At 38.3% G+C, this 15,281-nt stretch overlaps 1 protein-coding gene across 4 annotated transcripts; it reads left to right on the plus strand.

The window, feature by feature from the left end:
* The first annotated feature begins 36 nt into the window (after positions 1–36).
* Positions 37–10,065, plus strand: GGPS1 (geranylgeranyl diphosphate synthase 1). Of its 4 annotated transcripts, none has more exons than XM_026504132.4 (5): positions 44–262; positions 2,340–2,501; positions 3,511–3,603; positions 8,671–8,741; positions 8,981–10,065. In XM_026504132.4, the coding sequence occupies exons 3-5, from the start codon at positions 3,534–3,536 to the stop codon at positions 9,740–9,742; spliced, it is 903 nt and encodes a 300-aa protein (XP_026359917.1). In that variant the 5' UTR covers positions 44–262; positions 2,340–2,501; positions 3,511–3,533; the 3' UTR covers positions 9,743–10,065. The 4 variants fall into 4 exon arrangements, with proteins under 4 accessions (XP_026359920.1, XP_026359917.1, XP_026359919.1 ...); XM_026504134.4 differs by having other exon boundaries at positions 2,380–2,501; XM_026504135.4 differs by lacking the exon at positions 2,340–2,501 and having other exon boundaries at positions 37–240.
* The last annotated feature ends 5,216 nt before the right edge of the window (positions 10,066–15,281 follow it).

The raw sequence follows: 15,281 nt of genomic DNA on the forward strand, positions 1-15,281 counted from the left end.
GGGGGAAGGGGCGGGGCGACAAAGCAGAGGGGAGGCGGCAACGACGCCTGCGCAGTGTGACCGGGATGGCGCATTTTCTTGCACCGAGTAATGCGGTGTCGCTGGCGGCTGAGGAGGGTGGAGAGTTCTGTAGTGAAGTAGGGGGAGGGATCCATGTAGGCGTGAGGCGGAGTCTTGGTCTGAACTGTAAAGTGGGAAGTTGATGCTGGGTACTACTACTCCCGGACCGGCAGCGCGAAGGTTGTGATATCACCGTCGAACCGTGAGCGGCTGTGGTGGCGGCCGGGGGAAACCCGGATGGGAATGAGGGCGGGGGAGGCTGGAAGGCGGGGTCGAGAGGAAAGAAAGAAAGGAGGGTGAGGACCCGGATGCTGAACCGGATTGTGTATGAATTTTCCATGCTTGCTAGAGAAGGGGAGGAGCGGTAGGTGACCCAGTAAGGCGGAAGGGGGCATCTGAGCCGAGAGGAAGCAGGAACCTCACCGACTCTGCGGGCTCTGGGTGCACAGCAGCACCTTGAAGCTCTTTTGCCAAGTCTCTGTTAAAAATCTGCCTTGAAGTTATTTAAATCCACTGCCTGTAGCTCGGGCAAATTTCTTCGGGTCTATCATCTCCCGAAGTTTGAGTGGAAGGATTCATTCTGAGTTCACAGCTACACTTAATATTTGTATGTCACTATTTAGCAATTTTGAAACCCGATCATTCCCTTTAAAAAAAAAAAACTTGCACGGTATTTTAACTTTTTATATTGCAAGTGTATGCCCTGATTTCATCCTCTAATGCGTTAGAAGGCACTTTCCGTTAGTTCGTTCAATCCTTCACACATTTGTTGAGCGCCTACCATATAGAAAAACGGTACAGATAGCTATGAACTAAAATGGACACACAAGTGAATGTGAAATGAAATTGATAACAGTGGTGAGTGCTACAAAGGAGAGTTACGTGATGATTTAAAATAGGGAATTTGGCTTAAGGGAAGTAGAGTGAGGCTCTAGCTGAGAGTGGGTTAGCAGGCGTTAACTAAGGAAAGAACGTTCTAGGCAGAATAAATTGCTGGATAGCCTTGTATCTAGAGGGAGCTTTTAAAGTGTGAAGAACTAACATAATAATAATAACAACAACAACAATAATAATGAGATAAAGTGTGAAGTACTGTAGCTTGGGCGGGGGGGAGTAGCCCAGCCTTAGTTCGTTAAGGAGATTTGTTCTTACCTAAGAGCAAAGGGATGTCTTCGGAGGGTTCTCAATCTTTTGGGAAATAGAGCCAGATCTGAATTTTGCAAAGATCACTGGCTGAAGAGTAGAGGTCTAGATTAGACGGGCAAATGTAGGGAGCGCAACCAGGAGATTATTTCAGTAGTAGTCCACACAGAGGGGACAATTTATTTTTATATTAGTATTCATCCATCAATTGTATGAACAAATTAAAGGCAGTTTTCCAGTTTTGAAAGTGAGTAGTTTCAGACACTCTCACAGAGGCATTCTGTAGTTACTCAATCTAAAAACAGGTTAGTAGATTTCATGTAACACAATGCCTCTTTATATTTGAGTCTAGTACCTGATGGCTGAAATTTCCAGCCATAATAGAATACCATTGCATTTAAAAAAAGGGGGGGGAAGCCCGTAGGGTATAGGCCACAGTGTATAGAACCCCTGAAACTTAAGACATAAAGCAGATTACTTTTCAATACCTAGAAAAATTGAGGTTCCTGTGTTTTCCCTCTACTGAGAATACTTGTGTATAAACATCCTCTAGGAAAGGACCATTAATTCACTTACTTGTTAAGTGAAAGTTCTTAAGATATTTTTTAAAAATTAATAACTACTATTTTCTGGTTTTTAATGGCATCGGTTAAAGCCTTAAGAATTGGAACAAAGGTTAGTTAGCTCTAACTTCTGGGCAAGAGTATACCTGTCTCCAGATGGAGAAAAAGAGTTCTTGAAAGGTGGACTCACTGATTTTCAAGTTAAATGTGTTCTGGAGGTTGTGAAAAAAGATAAACAGGATTATTGCTCTCAACCTAGTTGGGAAGAGATGCCTACCAACTGTTTTAAATGCAAAAGTATATAAAAGATGCCTTTTTTGTTTATCCTACCTCTAATTCTGCTCAGTAGTCTTTTATGTAAGTGATTATTCTTCCTGCTTCTCATCTTTTCTTTTTTTAATCTCTTAAGAATGACGTAACATGTCAAAGTTTAAACAGTATAGATAAGAGATTACTAATTTTTAGATAATTTCAAAATATTTTCTGAACTTTTTTTCCCTTGTGACGTACTGGGTATTAATTATCAGTTCAGGCAGGTGTAAAACTTTTCCACATGGAATGTTTCTCTTTGAGGTTATATTGCTAAGATGATTTCCTTTGCTGGATTGCTCAGTTCCTAAGATTGTTTCACCTAGTCATTCAAGAGAAGATTACAAAAACTACATTTTTCAGTCGTTTTGGTTCATGATCCTAAAGACCAAATGATTGTTACAGAAGCAAAGAAAGCAGGTAAAGGTAAGAAACCACCTAAAATGTGCGCAAGATGTCAGAGCAGTTAGAAAAGATAAGGACAAATAAAAATAGAAAGATACAAAGAAACCAAGTAGGGATTGGATTCAACAGTAAAGAAGGATTGTAGGAAGACCATGAGTGGTATTCTAGGAAATATCGAAGTAAATATAAAACTCAGATAATAAATCACTACAAGGGAATATTGTGTGTGTGTATCTGTGTGTGTGTGTATACAGGGTAATATTTTTGATAATTGCATTCAAGTTAATGCATGTCTTAAATTAGAATCTCTGAAATGGATTGATTGTAAAAAAAGTATAAAAGAGAAGTTTTCCCCTTACATTTTAAGTATATAAAATTTATTCATCTTAATGCTCATTGAAAAAAGTATGCTTTACTAATTTATGTAATCAAATATAGAAGTATCTAATTCTGTGGATTTGTTTTGTCATCGATTTGATGTCAACAATTTAAGCCTTTATGGTTGAGTAAAATAAGAAAGGCTTAGTATGAGCTTTGTAACTAAGGAAATCACTTACAAACCAGGTAAATACTCTGACCAATAAAATCACTTGAAGATTTTCCTTTTTTTTTTTCTTACGAGAGATAATTTACGAATCATATAGTTCACCCATTTAAATTATACATTTCAGTATATTCACAGGGTTGTGCAACCATCACCACTATCTAATTTTAGAATATTTTAATCCCTACAGAAAGAAACTTCATACTCTCTATTCTTGCTGCCCCAACGCTAGGCAATCATCAAGCTACTTTCTGTCTTTATAGATTTACCTATTCTGAACATTTCATATAAATGGAATATAATATGCGGTCTTTTGTGACTGGCTTCTTTCACTTAGCATGTTTCAAGATTTCATATATGTAGAATTTTCTTATAAAACAAAACTGAAAGTCTACCTGTACAAAAACACCTTGAGATATAAATTACTTTGCATTTGAAACTCAAAATTAATTTAGTTATTAAGATTATGTTTCTCCTTTTTCACAGATCAGCTTTGAAATTTAAAAACAATGGAGAAGACTCAAGAAACAGTCCAGAGAATTCTTCTAGAACCCTATAAGTATTTACTTCAGTTACCAGGTAACTGTCTAGTTATGGTCCATATGGAGTCTTGTTATAGAGTAGTGGTCATTCAAATGCTAGCATACAGAAAAGTTTAGACTTAACAGCTCTTAAGATTTCCTATTTAATAAGGTGATACATATAAGAAAAATGACAAATAGAACTTTTTAGTTTTGTGTTCTTAAAAGGGACATTCTTGAAGCACTTTAAGCATTTTTAAAATGTCCAATTATACAGTATAACTTAAAAAAATATTGAAAACATTTGAGTATGTCATTGGAGGTTGTATTCTTTAGGGATGCCACACATTCCTATTCCCCACTATTTAGATATCAGGGGCTTTTATGCCAATACATATAACAACAAAAAGCTTCACTCTACTTTTCACATTTATGTTTTCTACTATCACGCACACACTGCATTTCTTATGCTACTAGTTCCTTTAAGAGCCAAATAGTAATGCATCTCTAAGTCACATTACTTGGAAACATAGCCCACATTATTCCTATATAAAGATGGGTCACCTGAACATGGCTTCTTACATTAACACCTGCCTAATCACATGTATATGCCTGTTTTATTTTGCTATTTTTTTAACTTGGTCTGGAAAATGATAATAGCAAGTTAAAACTCATATATATAATAAGTGTGGGTTCTTGTAATAAAAATTCATTCGTAAACCACTTACTTGAAACTTGGAATGCTCTTTCTTATGGAAATTATGTAAAAGGTGATGTTAGTTGACAACCATAAAAACCTATTTAGCCCATAAGATAGCGAACCTATAGACCAGTAATGTTCTCAACTCAGCCATAATAAACATCTTTTCATTTCTGTTCTAAAGTGCACACCTTTCTTTATGGGCACACCACAGTGGTATTTTGTGTATTTCTATTCTTAGTAAGCTTGGAGAGAATAAATATGGTTACAAAGGCAGAAGAGTGGTAGCTCCCCAGCTACATCTTGGAAGCCATCATGATTAGTGTCCTTTCTATTCTGGCAGACCTAAATGGAGACACGTACCTGCTAATGTCAGTGCTTCAAAAGAATGGAGGGAACCATCTCCCCAACTCAAATTATACCCAGCCATATTGTCTGATATAACTCACCAAAACTTATTAAATAAAATCTAATGGACAGCATAAAGATACTCCATAGTACAATAGAAGCAATATAAAAGGATCCTAAATTTTTTTGATATAAATTACCTTCCACTATGATGATTCCAGAGACAAAAAAATAATAAAATCCTTCTTATATGTTAAAATCCAAACATATTAAAGATGAAATCCTTAAGATCCAAAGGACAAAGAAGATATACACTTTTTAAAAAACTAGCCAATCTGTTACTATTTTTAAATTCATTACAGATGGTAAACCTCTTTATTGCCTACACCCAGGGCAGACAACGTCCCTTAGCATGGTGCTGCTTTTTATTGATATATAACTGCATAAACAATGATTGTAAGTACAGCTTGGAAAGTTAACCAGGGGGGCACCTGGGTAGCTCAGTCGGTTGAGCATCTAACTTCAGCTGAGGTCATGATCTCAGGGTCCTGGGAGCAAGGCCCATTTTAGGGCTCTGCACTCAGTGGGGAGCCCACTTCTCTCTCTCCTTCTTCCCCTCCCCTCCCCACCATGCATGCATGCTCTCTCAAATAAAAAAATAAATCTTTAAAAAAGGATCAAAGAAAAAACACAAAAGAAGAACAGTGCGAAGGAAAAGTACCTGCTATTTAAGAAAAGGCCAAGGGGTGTCTGGGTGGTTCAGTCAGTTAAGCATCTTGACTCTTGATTTCAGCTCAGGTCATGATCTCAGGGTGGTAAGATCAGATTCTCTCTCTCCCTCTACCCTACCCACACCCCCTTTTCCCCCGGAAAAAGAAAAAGCCAAAAGACCTCTTTTGAGTGATACTTATTCAGCAGTTAGTAACTACACTTACTTCAGGGTCTCCCACTGAGAAACATGAGGTGGTTTCTCCTGCATTCTACCCATCTCTTGGGCTTATTTTGTAACAAGTTTGCAAACACTGGCTAAAACTGGGCTATGGTAAAACATGCCAGTTATCAGTGCTGTAGAGTCTGAAGAGTGTCTCCTGTTCTGCTACTGTGCAAAGCAAGGACTGTCTGTAGCTACATTTTAGTAATGATGTTTACTGTGTAATGAACTTCTGTAACATTTTTTTTAATCCTCATTATCTTGAAGTAGTATTTTAAGCCATTAGATAACATTTAAAACTCTCATTAGGTATCTCACTTTTTTTTAATCAAATTAATCTTGCATCCATTATAGAATATAACCTCAAAAGATTTTCCTAAAGAAATAGAAAATTATGGGGTACCTGGCTGACTCTGTGGAGCACATGACTCTTGACCTTGGGATTGTAAATTCACGCCCCACTTTGGGTGTAGAGATTACTTAAATAAAAATCTTTGGGGTGCCTGGGTGGCTCAGTCAGTTAAGCGTCTGCCTTTGGCTCAGGTCATGATCTCAGGGTCCTGGGGTCGAGCCTGTGTCTGGCTCCCTGCTCAGTGGGGAGAATGCTTCTCCCTCTCCCTCTGCCCCTCCCCACCCCCGCTCATGCTCTCTCCCTCTCTATCTCAAATGAATAAATAAAATCTTTAAAAAATAAATTACAAAACAAAAATCTTTAAAAAGAAATAAGGGGTGGAGGAATTGGGTGATGGGCATTAAGGAGGACACTTGATGTAATGAGCAACTGATGAATCAATAAGTTCTACCCTGGAAACTAATAATACAGTATACGTTAACTAAATTGAATTTAAATAAAATTTTTTTTAAAAAATTGGGGGGGTACCTGGGTGGTTCAGTCTGTTAAGCCTCCATCTTATGATTTCAGCTCAGGTCATGATCCCAATCTGAGGGTTGTGAGATTGATCCCTCATCAGACTCCCCGAGGAGTCTGCTTGAGATTCTCTCCCTCTCCTTCTGCCCCTCTGCTTGCACATGTGCTCTCCTCCCCTCCCCCAAATAAATAAATTAAATAAATAAGTAAATAAATAAAATCTTAAAAAAAAAAGAAATAGGAAATTGCATTATGGATAATAAACCTATTTTTCGCAGAGAACTTCAGAGTTCCTAAAGTTATCTAAAGGTGGGCCAGACCATTTATTCTGTTGGAAAGTGGTTCTTGCTAATAAGAAATTATAATAATTAACAATTATTAATATTGGGATTTTCTGAAATTTGTGAAGTCAAATGACTTTTATTTATTTGCCTTAGTGTAGGTCCCCAGGCCAGGAGTCAGTAATGTTAAGGTCTTTTAAAGAGGAAAGGTAATTGAGGACGCCTGGGTGGCTCGGTTGAGCATCAGACTCTTGACTTCGGCTTAGGTCATGATCTTGGGGTCATGGGATCAAGCCCTAGCACCAGGCTCCGCATTCAGCACAGTCTGCTTGTCTCTCTCCCTCCCTCTCTGCCCCTACCCCCACTCACGTGCTCTTTCTAAAATAAATCTTTTAAAAAAATAAATAAAGAGGAAAGGTAATTATTGTTTGTTTCTTTTACTTTTTTTGTTTTTGTTTGTTTTTTTAAGATTTTATTTATTTATTTATTTGACAGAGAGAGAGACAGCCAGCGAGAGAGAGAACACAAGCAGGGGGAGTGGGAGAGGAAGAAGCAGGCTCACAGCGGAGGAGCCTGATGTGGGGCTCGATCCCAGAACGCCGGGATCACACCCTGAGCCGAAGGCAGACGCTTAACCGCTGTGCCACCCAGGCGCCCCTGTTTCTTTTACTTTTGAGGGATCTCTATGACTAGCACCTGTTAGAAACTTCTTGGGGCCTTAAATCAGTCCAGACCCCAGAATCTGGTTAAAGGAATAAAAAATATTAAAACACAACTGCATTACCTGCAAGTTAAGCCATTTATTCTGTTTTCTATGTACATTCTAGAGCAGAAGGGAAAATGTGGCTCCACATCGATTCTTTGTGTTCTTCATCTTCTGAACTTGTTTTTTAAAGCAATGTGGGTTACTTTACACAGATGTGCTTTGTAAGTATAGCTCAGATTGGCCTTTGTTAAACTGGAAAGTAGATCAAAAGTATAAAGTATATAGCTGCCCCCCAGACCATACTCACCTTAAAGGTTAGTAGACAGAACATACTGCTTCTTGAACCCTAAGAGATCCTTCTCTTTTAGACTTCTCACAAAAAGTGCAACTTTCTTTCATTTGGATATGTGATGAGAGCTTATGTATTCATTTGCTTGGGTGATTGGTACAGAGAAAACATAGATAGTCTTAGAAAATGCTGTTTTTGTTCACTGAAACATTTTATGTAACTTTTTTCTGAAACCTCATCTGAAATTAGGATGTTACTATGCAGTCACTCTAGGAGGAAGCTCGTAGAACATTATTAAAAGAACTGTTTGGGGTTTTTATCTACCATTCCTTTATATTTGGGCTAAAATGACTTCTATTGATAACCACTACCCAAAGACCCCTTGAGCTTTCCATGTAAGAAAACAATAATATTGAAAAACTAATGGCCCTAGTCAAAATAAAGAGATTAACTTTTGACTGCTCTGGGGTGCTACAAGGGAATACTTCAGGGAATGGTCATCTCATTTTTTTATAGGAAAGAAACAGAGTTGTACAATCTCTAAAACCTTAATTTAAAAGAATGGTAGATAATTTTAAGAGGTAATATTATGAGATTTTATTGAATTCAATAGCAAAGTACATTTCCTTACAAATACCTATAGTTCTCTGTAACACAGTGCTAATTAACTGCCACTGACTAGACTGACTTATTTTTCAAAAAAGAAGTGAACTAGATCATAGTTCCTAAAATGCCCATTTCATTCCAAAATTGTTGATACAAGTTAAGATGAAAGGAGTGGGCTTACTAGTGGGCTATTTGAATAATTTAGGATCTCTTTGCCTGCCCTAATTTTGAAAGGCTGTGAGCTTTTAGAATGAGTTTTGGTAGAGGGGGCAGTAGGGGCCCAGCAGTGATGGGATTGGATTCATCAAGGCTGAACAGTTTGCAAGGAAGTTTCTGAATGTTTTTTTAATAGCCAAAATACTAATTTTATTACCAAATTTTATTCTTTAATTTCAGGTAAACAAGTGAGAACCAAACTTTCACAGGCATTTAATCATTGGCTAAAAGTTCCAGAAGACAAGCTACAGGTATTTAGGCAAATCTAACCTCGTTCTTAATCCCTGACAAATTAATAGATGTCACATAAAATACTCCTTGTTCTTAATTGAGTTTAATGTGCATACGTGTATTGTTTTATATTGAGGTTGCTAAATAATTATTCATTGCAGAAACTAAGAAACCTGAGACTCTCATAATCTGTTAAGTATTTATAAGCTGTTTTGAGTAGCTCAAATAAAATGAAATTGTTACTTGTCTTTTTTGTTAGATTATCATTGAAGTGACAGAAATGTTGCATAATGCCAGTTTGCTCATTGATGATATCGAAGACAACTCAAAACTCCGACGTGGCTTTCCAGTGGCACACAGCATCTATGGAATTCCATCTGTCATCAATTCTGCCAATTATGTATATTTTCTTGGCCTAGAGAAAGTCTTAACCCTTGATCACCCAGATGCAGTGAAGCTTTTTACCCACCAGCTTTTGGAACTCCATCAGGGACAAGGTCTAGACATTTATTGGAGGGATAATTACACTTGTCCTACTGAAGAAGAATATAAAGCGATGGTGCTGCAAAAGACAGGTGGACTATTTGGGTTAGCAGTAGGTCTCATGCAGTTGTTCTCTGATTACAAAGAAGATCTAAAGCCACTACTTAATACACTTGGGCTCTTTTTCCAAATTAGGGATGATTATGCTAATCTACACTCCAAAGAATATAGTGAAAACAAAAGCTTTTGTGAAGATCTAACAGAGGGAAAGTTCTCATTCCCTACCATTCACGCTATTTGGTCGAGGCCTGAAAGCACCCAGGTGCAGAATATCTTGCGCCAGAGAACCGAAAATGTAGATATTAAAAAATACTGTGTACATTATCTTGAGAATGTAGGTTCTTTTGAATACACTCGGAGTACTCTTAAAGAGCTTGAATCTAAAGCCTATAAACAAATTGATGCACGTGGTGGGAACCCTGAGCTCGTAGCTCTAATAAAGCACTTAAGCAAAATGTTCAAAGAAGAAAATGAATAATATTAAGCGATTTTTGATTAGGCCTGGTAGCTTATTGCAGTTGACTATTTTTTTTGTCTTTTAGCCTATCACTTTTTTAAAAATTTGGACCAAGCTGTCTGTCTCCACAAACTGAGTGAATAGGGGTGATGTGAATGAGGTTACTTCAATTTAGAACCCCTTTGTACAGATAATCATCATAGTACAAAGTTGAAGAAATCAAGAGGAGACACATTTAAATAGGTCTAATTTGAATGTCAGATGTGCTAAGTTTGGACCTTATGGACAAATGCCACTAATGTTCTGTTGATTCTGTCAATAAAGAAGACTTCAGCTTCCAGAAATTTTTATCCAGATACTTTCTGACTGTACTGTATGGACAATTCCCCATTCGCCTACCCAGTTCCAAGCCAGTGACTCCTTGCGACCAGTTTCTGTGGCGAGCTGGTCCAGAGATCACTGGACCTCCTCTTTTCTTCCTAAATGTTGCTACTTAGAATATCTCACTCTCCTCTTGGAAAGTCCCTCACTAAAGTCTTCCATGAAAAAGCTGACCGTGATAAGCAGTCATCTCTCTTACCCTCTTCCTTTTTTTCTTCCCTGCCCAGCAGATTCTGCTCTTTAACCAAAGGGTCTCCACTTAATGAAATTTATATGCTAGCCCAAATTCATTCAATTTTCCTTGTAATTTTGATCCAAAAACTGATGAATATCTGGATACAGCAATGTCTTTCCATTTAGGAAGAAAGAAGGTACATGGGAAAAGTATTTTAGGAAGGAGCCTTTATTTAAGCCTTTTTATATTTTCCTATTGGTTAGTAGTAATCATAAAAGAGCTGTTTGCTCACCTTGAGTACAAAAGCGGGGAGGGGGGATGCTCTTTTTCTTTGCCACCCACATCACTACTCCCCCTTGAAGGCAATTGGTGCTTAAATAGAAAGGGAAGTAGGTATCTTTAATCTCTGTGATTAAAGGAATGAGAAGTGTTAACCTAAGAGCTTGTGCCGGGCTGAAAAGTAGTCAAAGGCTATGCTATCAGGCACTAATTAGCTTTATAGTGCTTTAACCCTGACTCTCTATCCCTTTTGTGTACTTTCCACCCCCAAGCCCCTGGAGCCATCTGGCAATAAGAGGTAGGAGAAAACAAAAGAAAAACCCTGATCCTTCATTTGCAAGTGTTGCTGACCTCCCAAAATGAAACTGTTTTCCAGAAACATTGCATTTTGCTTGATTGGTTCCATTACAGTATGTTCTATCAGATTTAATCACTATGTACTTGTATGAGAAATTCTCACTGAAGCCCTCAACCTAAATCTTTGAAGAGTTGGGTACTACCTTTACTAGCTTTTAAAATAATTTGAATCTTCCATTTTAATTGATACAAGGAAAACTTAAATCATGGGTATTTATGCTGCATTATGAAAACTTGAACTTTGTGTTTATGAATCCATTACTTAAAAGAAAAACTTAAAGATTATTCAAAAAGACTGAATGCTAACTATATAGACAAAATATTTACCTTTAAGATGAAGACAGCTTAAGTTGATTATTCCTTGTCTAATCAAAAAATTTGTCCTGGTGCTATTCATGATTCTTTTGTCATTTGTATCTGGTCTTTGTCAATGACAAATGCTTGACTTTGAATTGGGGTCTTAAAAAAAGAGTCATTTTATCCATTAAGTAATCAAAAATCTATTCCTTTCACTTGAACTATAATCGCAGTTGACAATACAGAAGAAAAATAATGTTAAGAGTAATTTAAATCTAATAAAATTTATTAATTTATCTTACTTAGGTTTAAACTAGAGTATTTTTTTTTTCTGCATAAAGGAATGTCTTGGAAGCAAAGTAAGTTGGATTTTGTCATGTAGAACACCTGTAATTTTAAAACGTTTTCACATTTTCTAGTCTATGGAGGTTCAAAAATAAATTGATTTTTTTTCCTTGCCAAAACCAAAAGAATGAAGGCTAAATTATGTTGCCATAAATCACTTTCAGCAAGATTTTAGATCCATCAGCTCTTCTCTATTCTACTCCATTCCACTCTCTTAACTTCTAACTTGACTTCCTTCCCTTCCTGATCTATGCCCTATAGCCATTCACTTCAGGCGGCCTTTCAAGAGCTTTCTCAGATCATTTTCCTCCTTTCCTTAGGCCCTTCTCATCCTGCTGGTTCCCAATCCTGGGATGCATCCAATCACCCCCTTCTTTGCTCCTCCCAAGTTGCTCAGTGCTACTGGGAGTGTTTCCAGAACTGCTGTTACAACCATTGCAGGTTAATATGTTAAGGCCTCAATAAGCCCTTTTATTGTTTATCTAATCCTGATAGAGGTTTCACATTTGTCAATCTAATGTCCCCTGCTTCTTTTCCACTCTTTTCCCAGTTAATGTAAACTCTGCAAATTTTCCTCCTCTCTACTTCTTGGGTCTTCAAATTGTCTGCCTTTCGTCTCAAGAAAAGTTGTTTGTCCTCATTCCATAAGGCCAAGGAAGCCTTCCTGTTCTTGTTTCCCTCCCTTTCTGCCTCTTGGCCAATTCAGTCCCCTGCCTTATTATCCTTAAGATTTATCCATTGGCTCTTTTTTTAATCAGTGTATTCAGAGGAAGGAAAAGGGGAAGGAAATACACATAGATGAAGTACCTATTGGGTACCAGATGATTTGTTTTTTCTTCAAGCATGTGCTGAGCAGAGCCAGGACCTTGAATATAGGTCAAAGCACGTTGTTCTGTACAGCTGGCCTCCCGTTCTCTGTGGACACTTAAACGTGTTTAAAAGTTTGGAAAGCACTTGTCTATTATAATAACATACATTCCAACCGAAGTGGACTTTCCAAAGCATAAATCTGATTGTCATTCGTATATCTTATATTCTGTTTGGTTTGTTAGGATTTTTTGGATTTTATTTATTTATTTATTTATTTATTTATTTATTTATTTGAGAGAGAGAGAGAGAGCACATGAGCAAAGAGGAACAGAGGGGGCATGAGAGGGAGAAAGAATCTGAAGCAGACTCCACTCTCTGCTCCAAGAGAGCCTGGCGCTGGGCGGATTCCATGCTCTGTGAGGTCATGACCTAAGCCGGAACCAAGAGCCAGATAACCAACTGAGCCACCTAGGCGCCCCTCTGACATTCTCTTTGAATCCTCAGAACTGCCACCTATAAATCCCTTGGTATAACATATAAGGCTTTCCAAAATCTGATCTCCAACCCACCATAACTAACCATATTTCCTAACACTTCACTCTCCCCACACAGCTTATGCTCTGCCATAAGATAGTACTCACCATTCCTGAGACCATCTATTTTCATTTGATTCACTTAGAATACTTCCTGAATGCGTATGTGCTAGGTCTTTGCTAGGCTTTGGTGATGTAAGAGTGATAAAGACACTATTCCTTAACTTCGTAATTTTTCTGTGATGGAGACTAGTAAGTAAATAGCCAATTATTAAACAGCATTGTTAGTGCTGGAATTGGAACCCCTAATTACTTGTTTACTTGTCTCCCATTGCATTGGAAACTCATTAAGGGCAAGGACTGTGACTTATTCATCCTTGTATTCCCAGGAGCACTTAATAAATATTTATGAATGAATAAATCTACTTGAAACTAATCTCCCACCTCTCAAGGGTTCCATTAAAAAGATGTGTATGAAAAGATATCATAAACTTCAAATGTTAGCTTTTGTGTTAATGTGGTTCTACCTCTTTCTCAAATGATTCTTACTCAGCGTTCTATTCTCTTCTGAAAGGATTCTTAGACTGCTTACTGTTTTGTCCGTGATTACCATTTTATCCAAAGCCTGGCCTGAAATTCAAGTCCTGTAACTGCCTAGTCACTTGAGTTTTCCATCACCACCTTGAAATAAAATAATTACAATCAACCAATACTTCCCTTCAGTCCCTCTACCAATCCAAACAATGGAATGAAACCACTTCTACTCCTGCCTTTTTTTTTTTTTTTTAAGATTTCATTTATTTATTTGAGAGAGAGAGAGAGCACAAGCAGGGGGAGAGGCAGAGGGAGAAGCCAACTCCCTGCTGAGCAGGGAGCCCGATGCGGGACTCAATCCCAGGACTCCAGGTTCACTACCTGTGCCTTTTCTGTCACTGTCTTTATGCTTCAGGTGATCCAGGAGTGTGTATTTGATTTATTTACCCCCATCTCCTCCATCTATCCAGTCCTCCCAAGTCTTACAGCTTCATGCTTTTTTTTTTTTTTTAAGATTGTATTTACCTGGCAGAGAGAGAGCACAAGCAGGGGGATCTGCAGGCAGAGGGAGAAGCAGGCTCCCTGTTGAGCAAGGAGCCTAATGAGGGAATCGATCCTAGGACCCTGGGATCATGACCTGAGCCAAAGGCAGACACTTGGCCGACTGAGCCACCCAGGTATCCTGATCGTCCCTTTTTTTTTTTTTTTTTAGATGTTATTTATTTGAGATAGAGCAAGAGTGAGAGAGACAGCACGAACGGGAGGAGGGGTAGAGGTAGAGGGAACAACAGTCTCTCCACTGAGCAGGGAGCCCAATGCAGGGCTCAATCCCAGGACTCGGGGATCATGACCTGAGTCGAATGGGGCAGATGTTTAACCAACGGAGCCACCCACGTGCCCTGATTTGTCCTTTTGAGATGTCTCTTATCTGACCCTTACTTTGCATTTTCCCTGTCATTAGAACAGGCTTTGTTGCCATACATAGCAAGGCTGATCTTTGGTGGTTAGAGTACAGAAAGACTCATCATAATGGACCCCACAATAATGTGAATTCAGATAAAATGCAATTGGTGTTTGGCTCTTCAAAACCGCCACCACCTCCAGCTGGCTACTACAGACTTCCTCTGGTTATCTCATTAATCTTATTGTAATGCAACCTCGTATTTTATGTGATTGAATATACTGGACCTTAACAAGTGGTATGACTTATTTTTACTATATACTAGCTAGTGAAATATATAGTAGTGCAATAAGCAATAATGTCAGTAATAATGTAAGTTTCAATATTAACCCATGAGTTCAGGTTAATTTTTTAGGATGTTTTATGACCATTGATAAATGGGCACCTTTTCACAGAGATGCCTGGAAAATGTAGTACTAGCTGCTTTATTATATGCACTCTTTTTTTTTTCAAAGATTTTATTTATTTATCAGAGAGAGAGAGAGCACATGACCAGGGGGAACAGCAGAGGCAGAGGGAGAAGCAGGCTCCCCACTGAGCAAGGAGCCCGATGCGGGACTCAATCCCAGGACCTTGGTATCATGACCTGAGCCAAAGGTAGATGCTTAACCAGCTAAGCCACCCATGTGTCCCTCGTTTTTGTTTTTGGATTTTTTTTAAAGATTTGTTTGTTGGGGTGCCTGGGTGGCATAGCGGTTAAGCGTCTGCCTTCGGCTCAGGGCGTGATCCCGGCGTTATGGGATCGGGCCCCACATCAGGCTCTTCTGCTGTGAGCCTGGTTCTTCCTCTCCCACTCCCCCTGCTTGTGTTCCCTCTCTCGCTGGATGTCTCTGTCTCTGTCGAATAAATAAAATCTTTAAAATAAATAAATAAAAATAAAGATTTGTT

This window comes from Ursus arctos, unplaced genomic scaffold, assembly GCF_023065955.2.
Source record: "Ursus arctos isolate Adak ecotype North America unplaced genomic scaffold, UrsArc2.0 scaffold_7, whole genome shotgun sequence".
Classification (NCBI taxonomy): domain Eukaryota; kingdom Metazoa; phylum Chordata; class Mammalia; order Carnivora; family Ursidae; genus Ursus; species Ursus arctos.

Bases quoted from the DNA above. Each gene is read 5' to 3' on its own strand.
- GGPS1 (XM_026504135.4), top strand. From the start codon at position 3,534: ATGGAGAAGACTCAAGAAACAGTCCAGAGAATTCTTCTAGAACCCTAT. The intron at 3,604-8,670 runs GTAACTGTCTAG...CTTTAATTTCAG, and splicing joins GTATTTACTTCAGTTACCAG to GTAAACAAGTGAGAACCAAA. The intron at 8,742-8,980 runs GTATTTAGGCAA...CTTTTTTGTTAG, and splicing joins TTCCAGAAGACAAGCTACAG to ATTATCATTGAAGTGACAGA.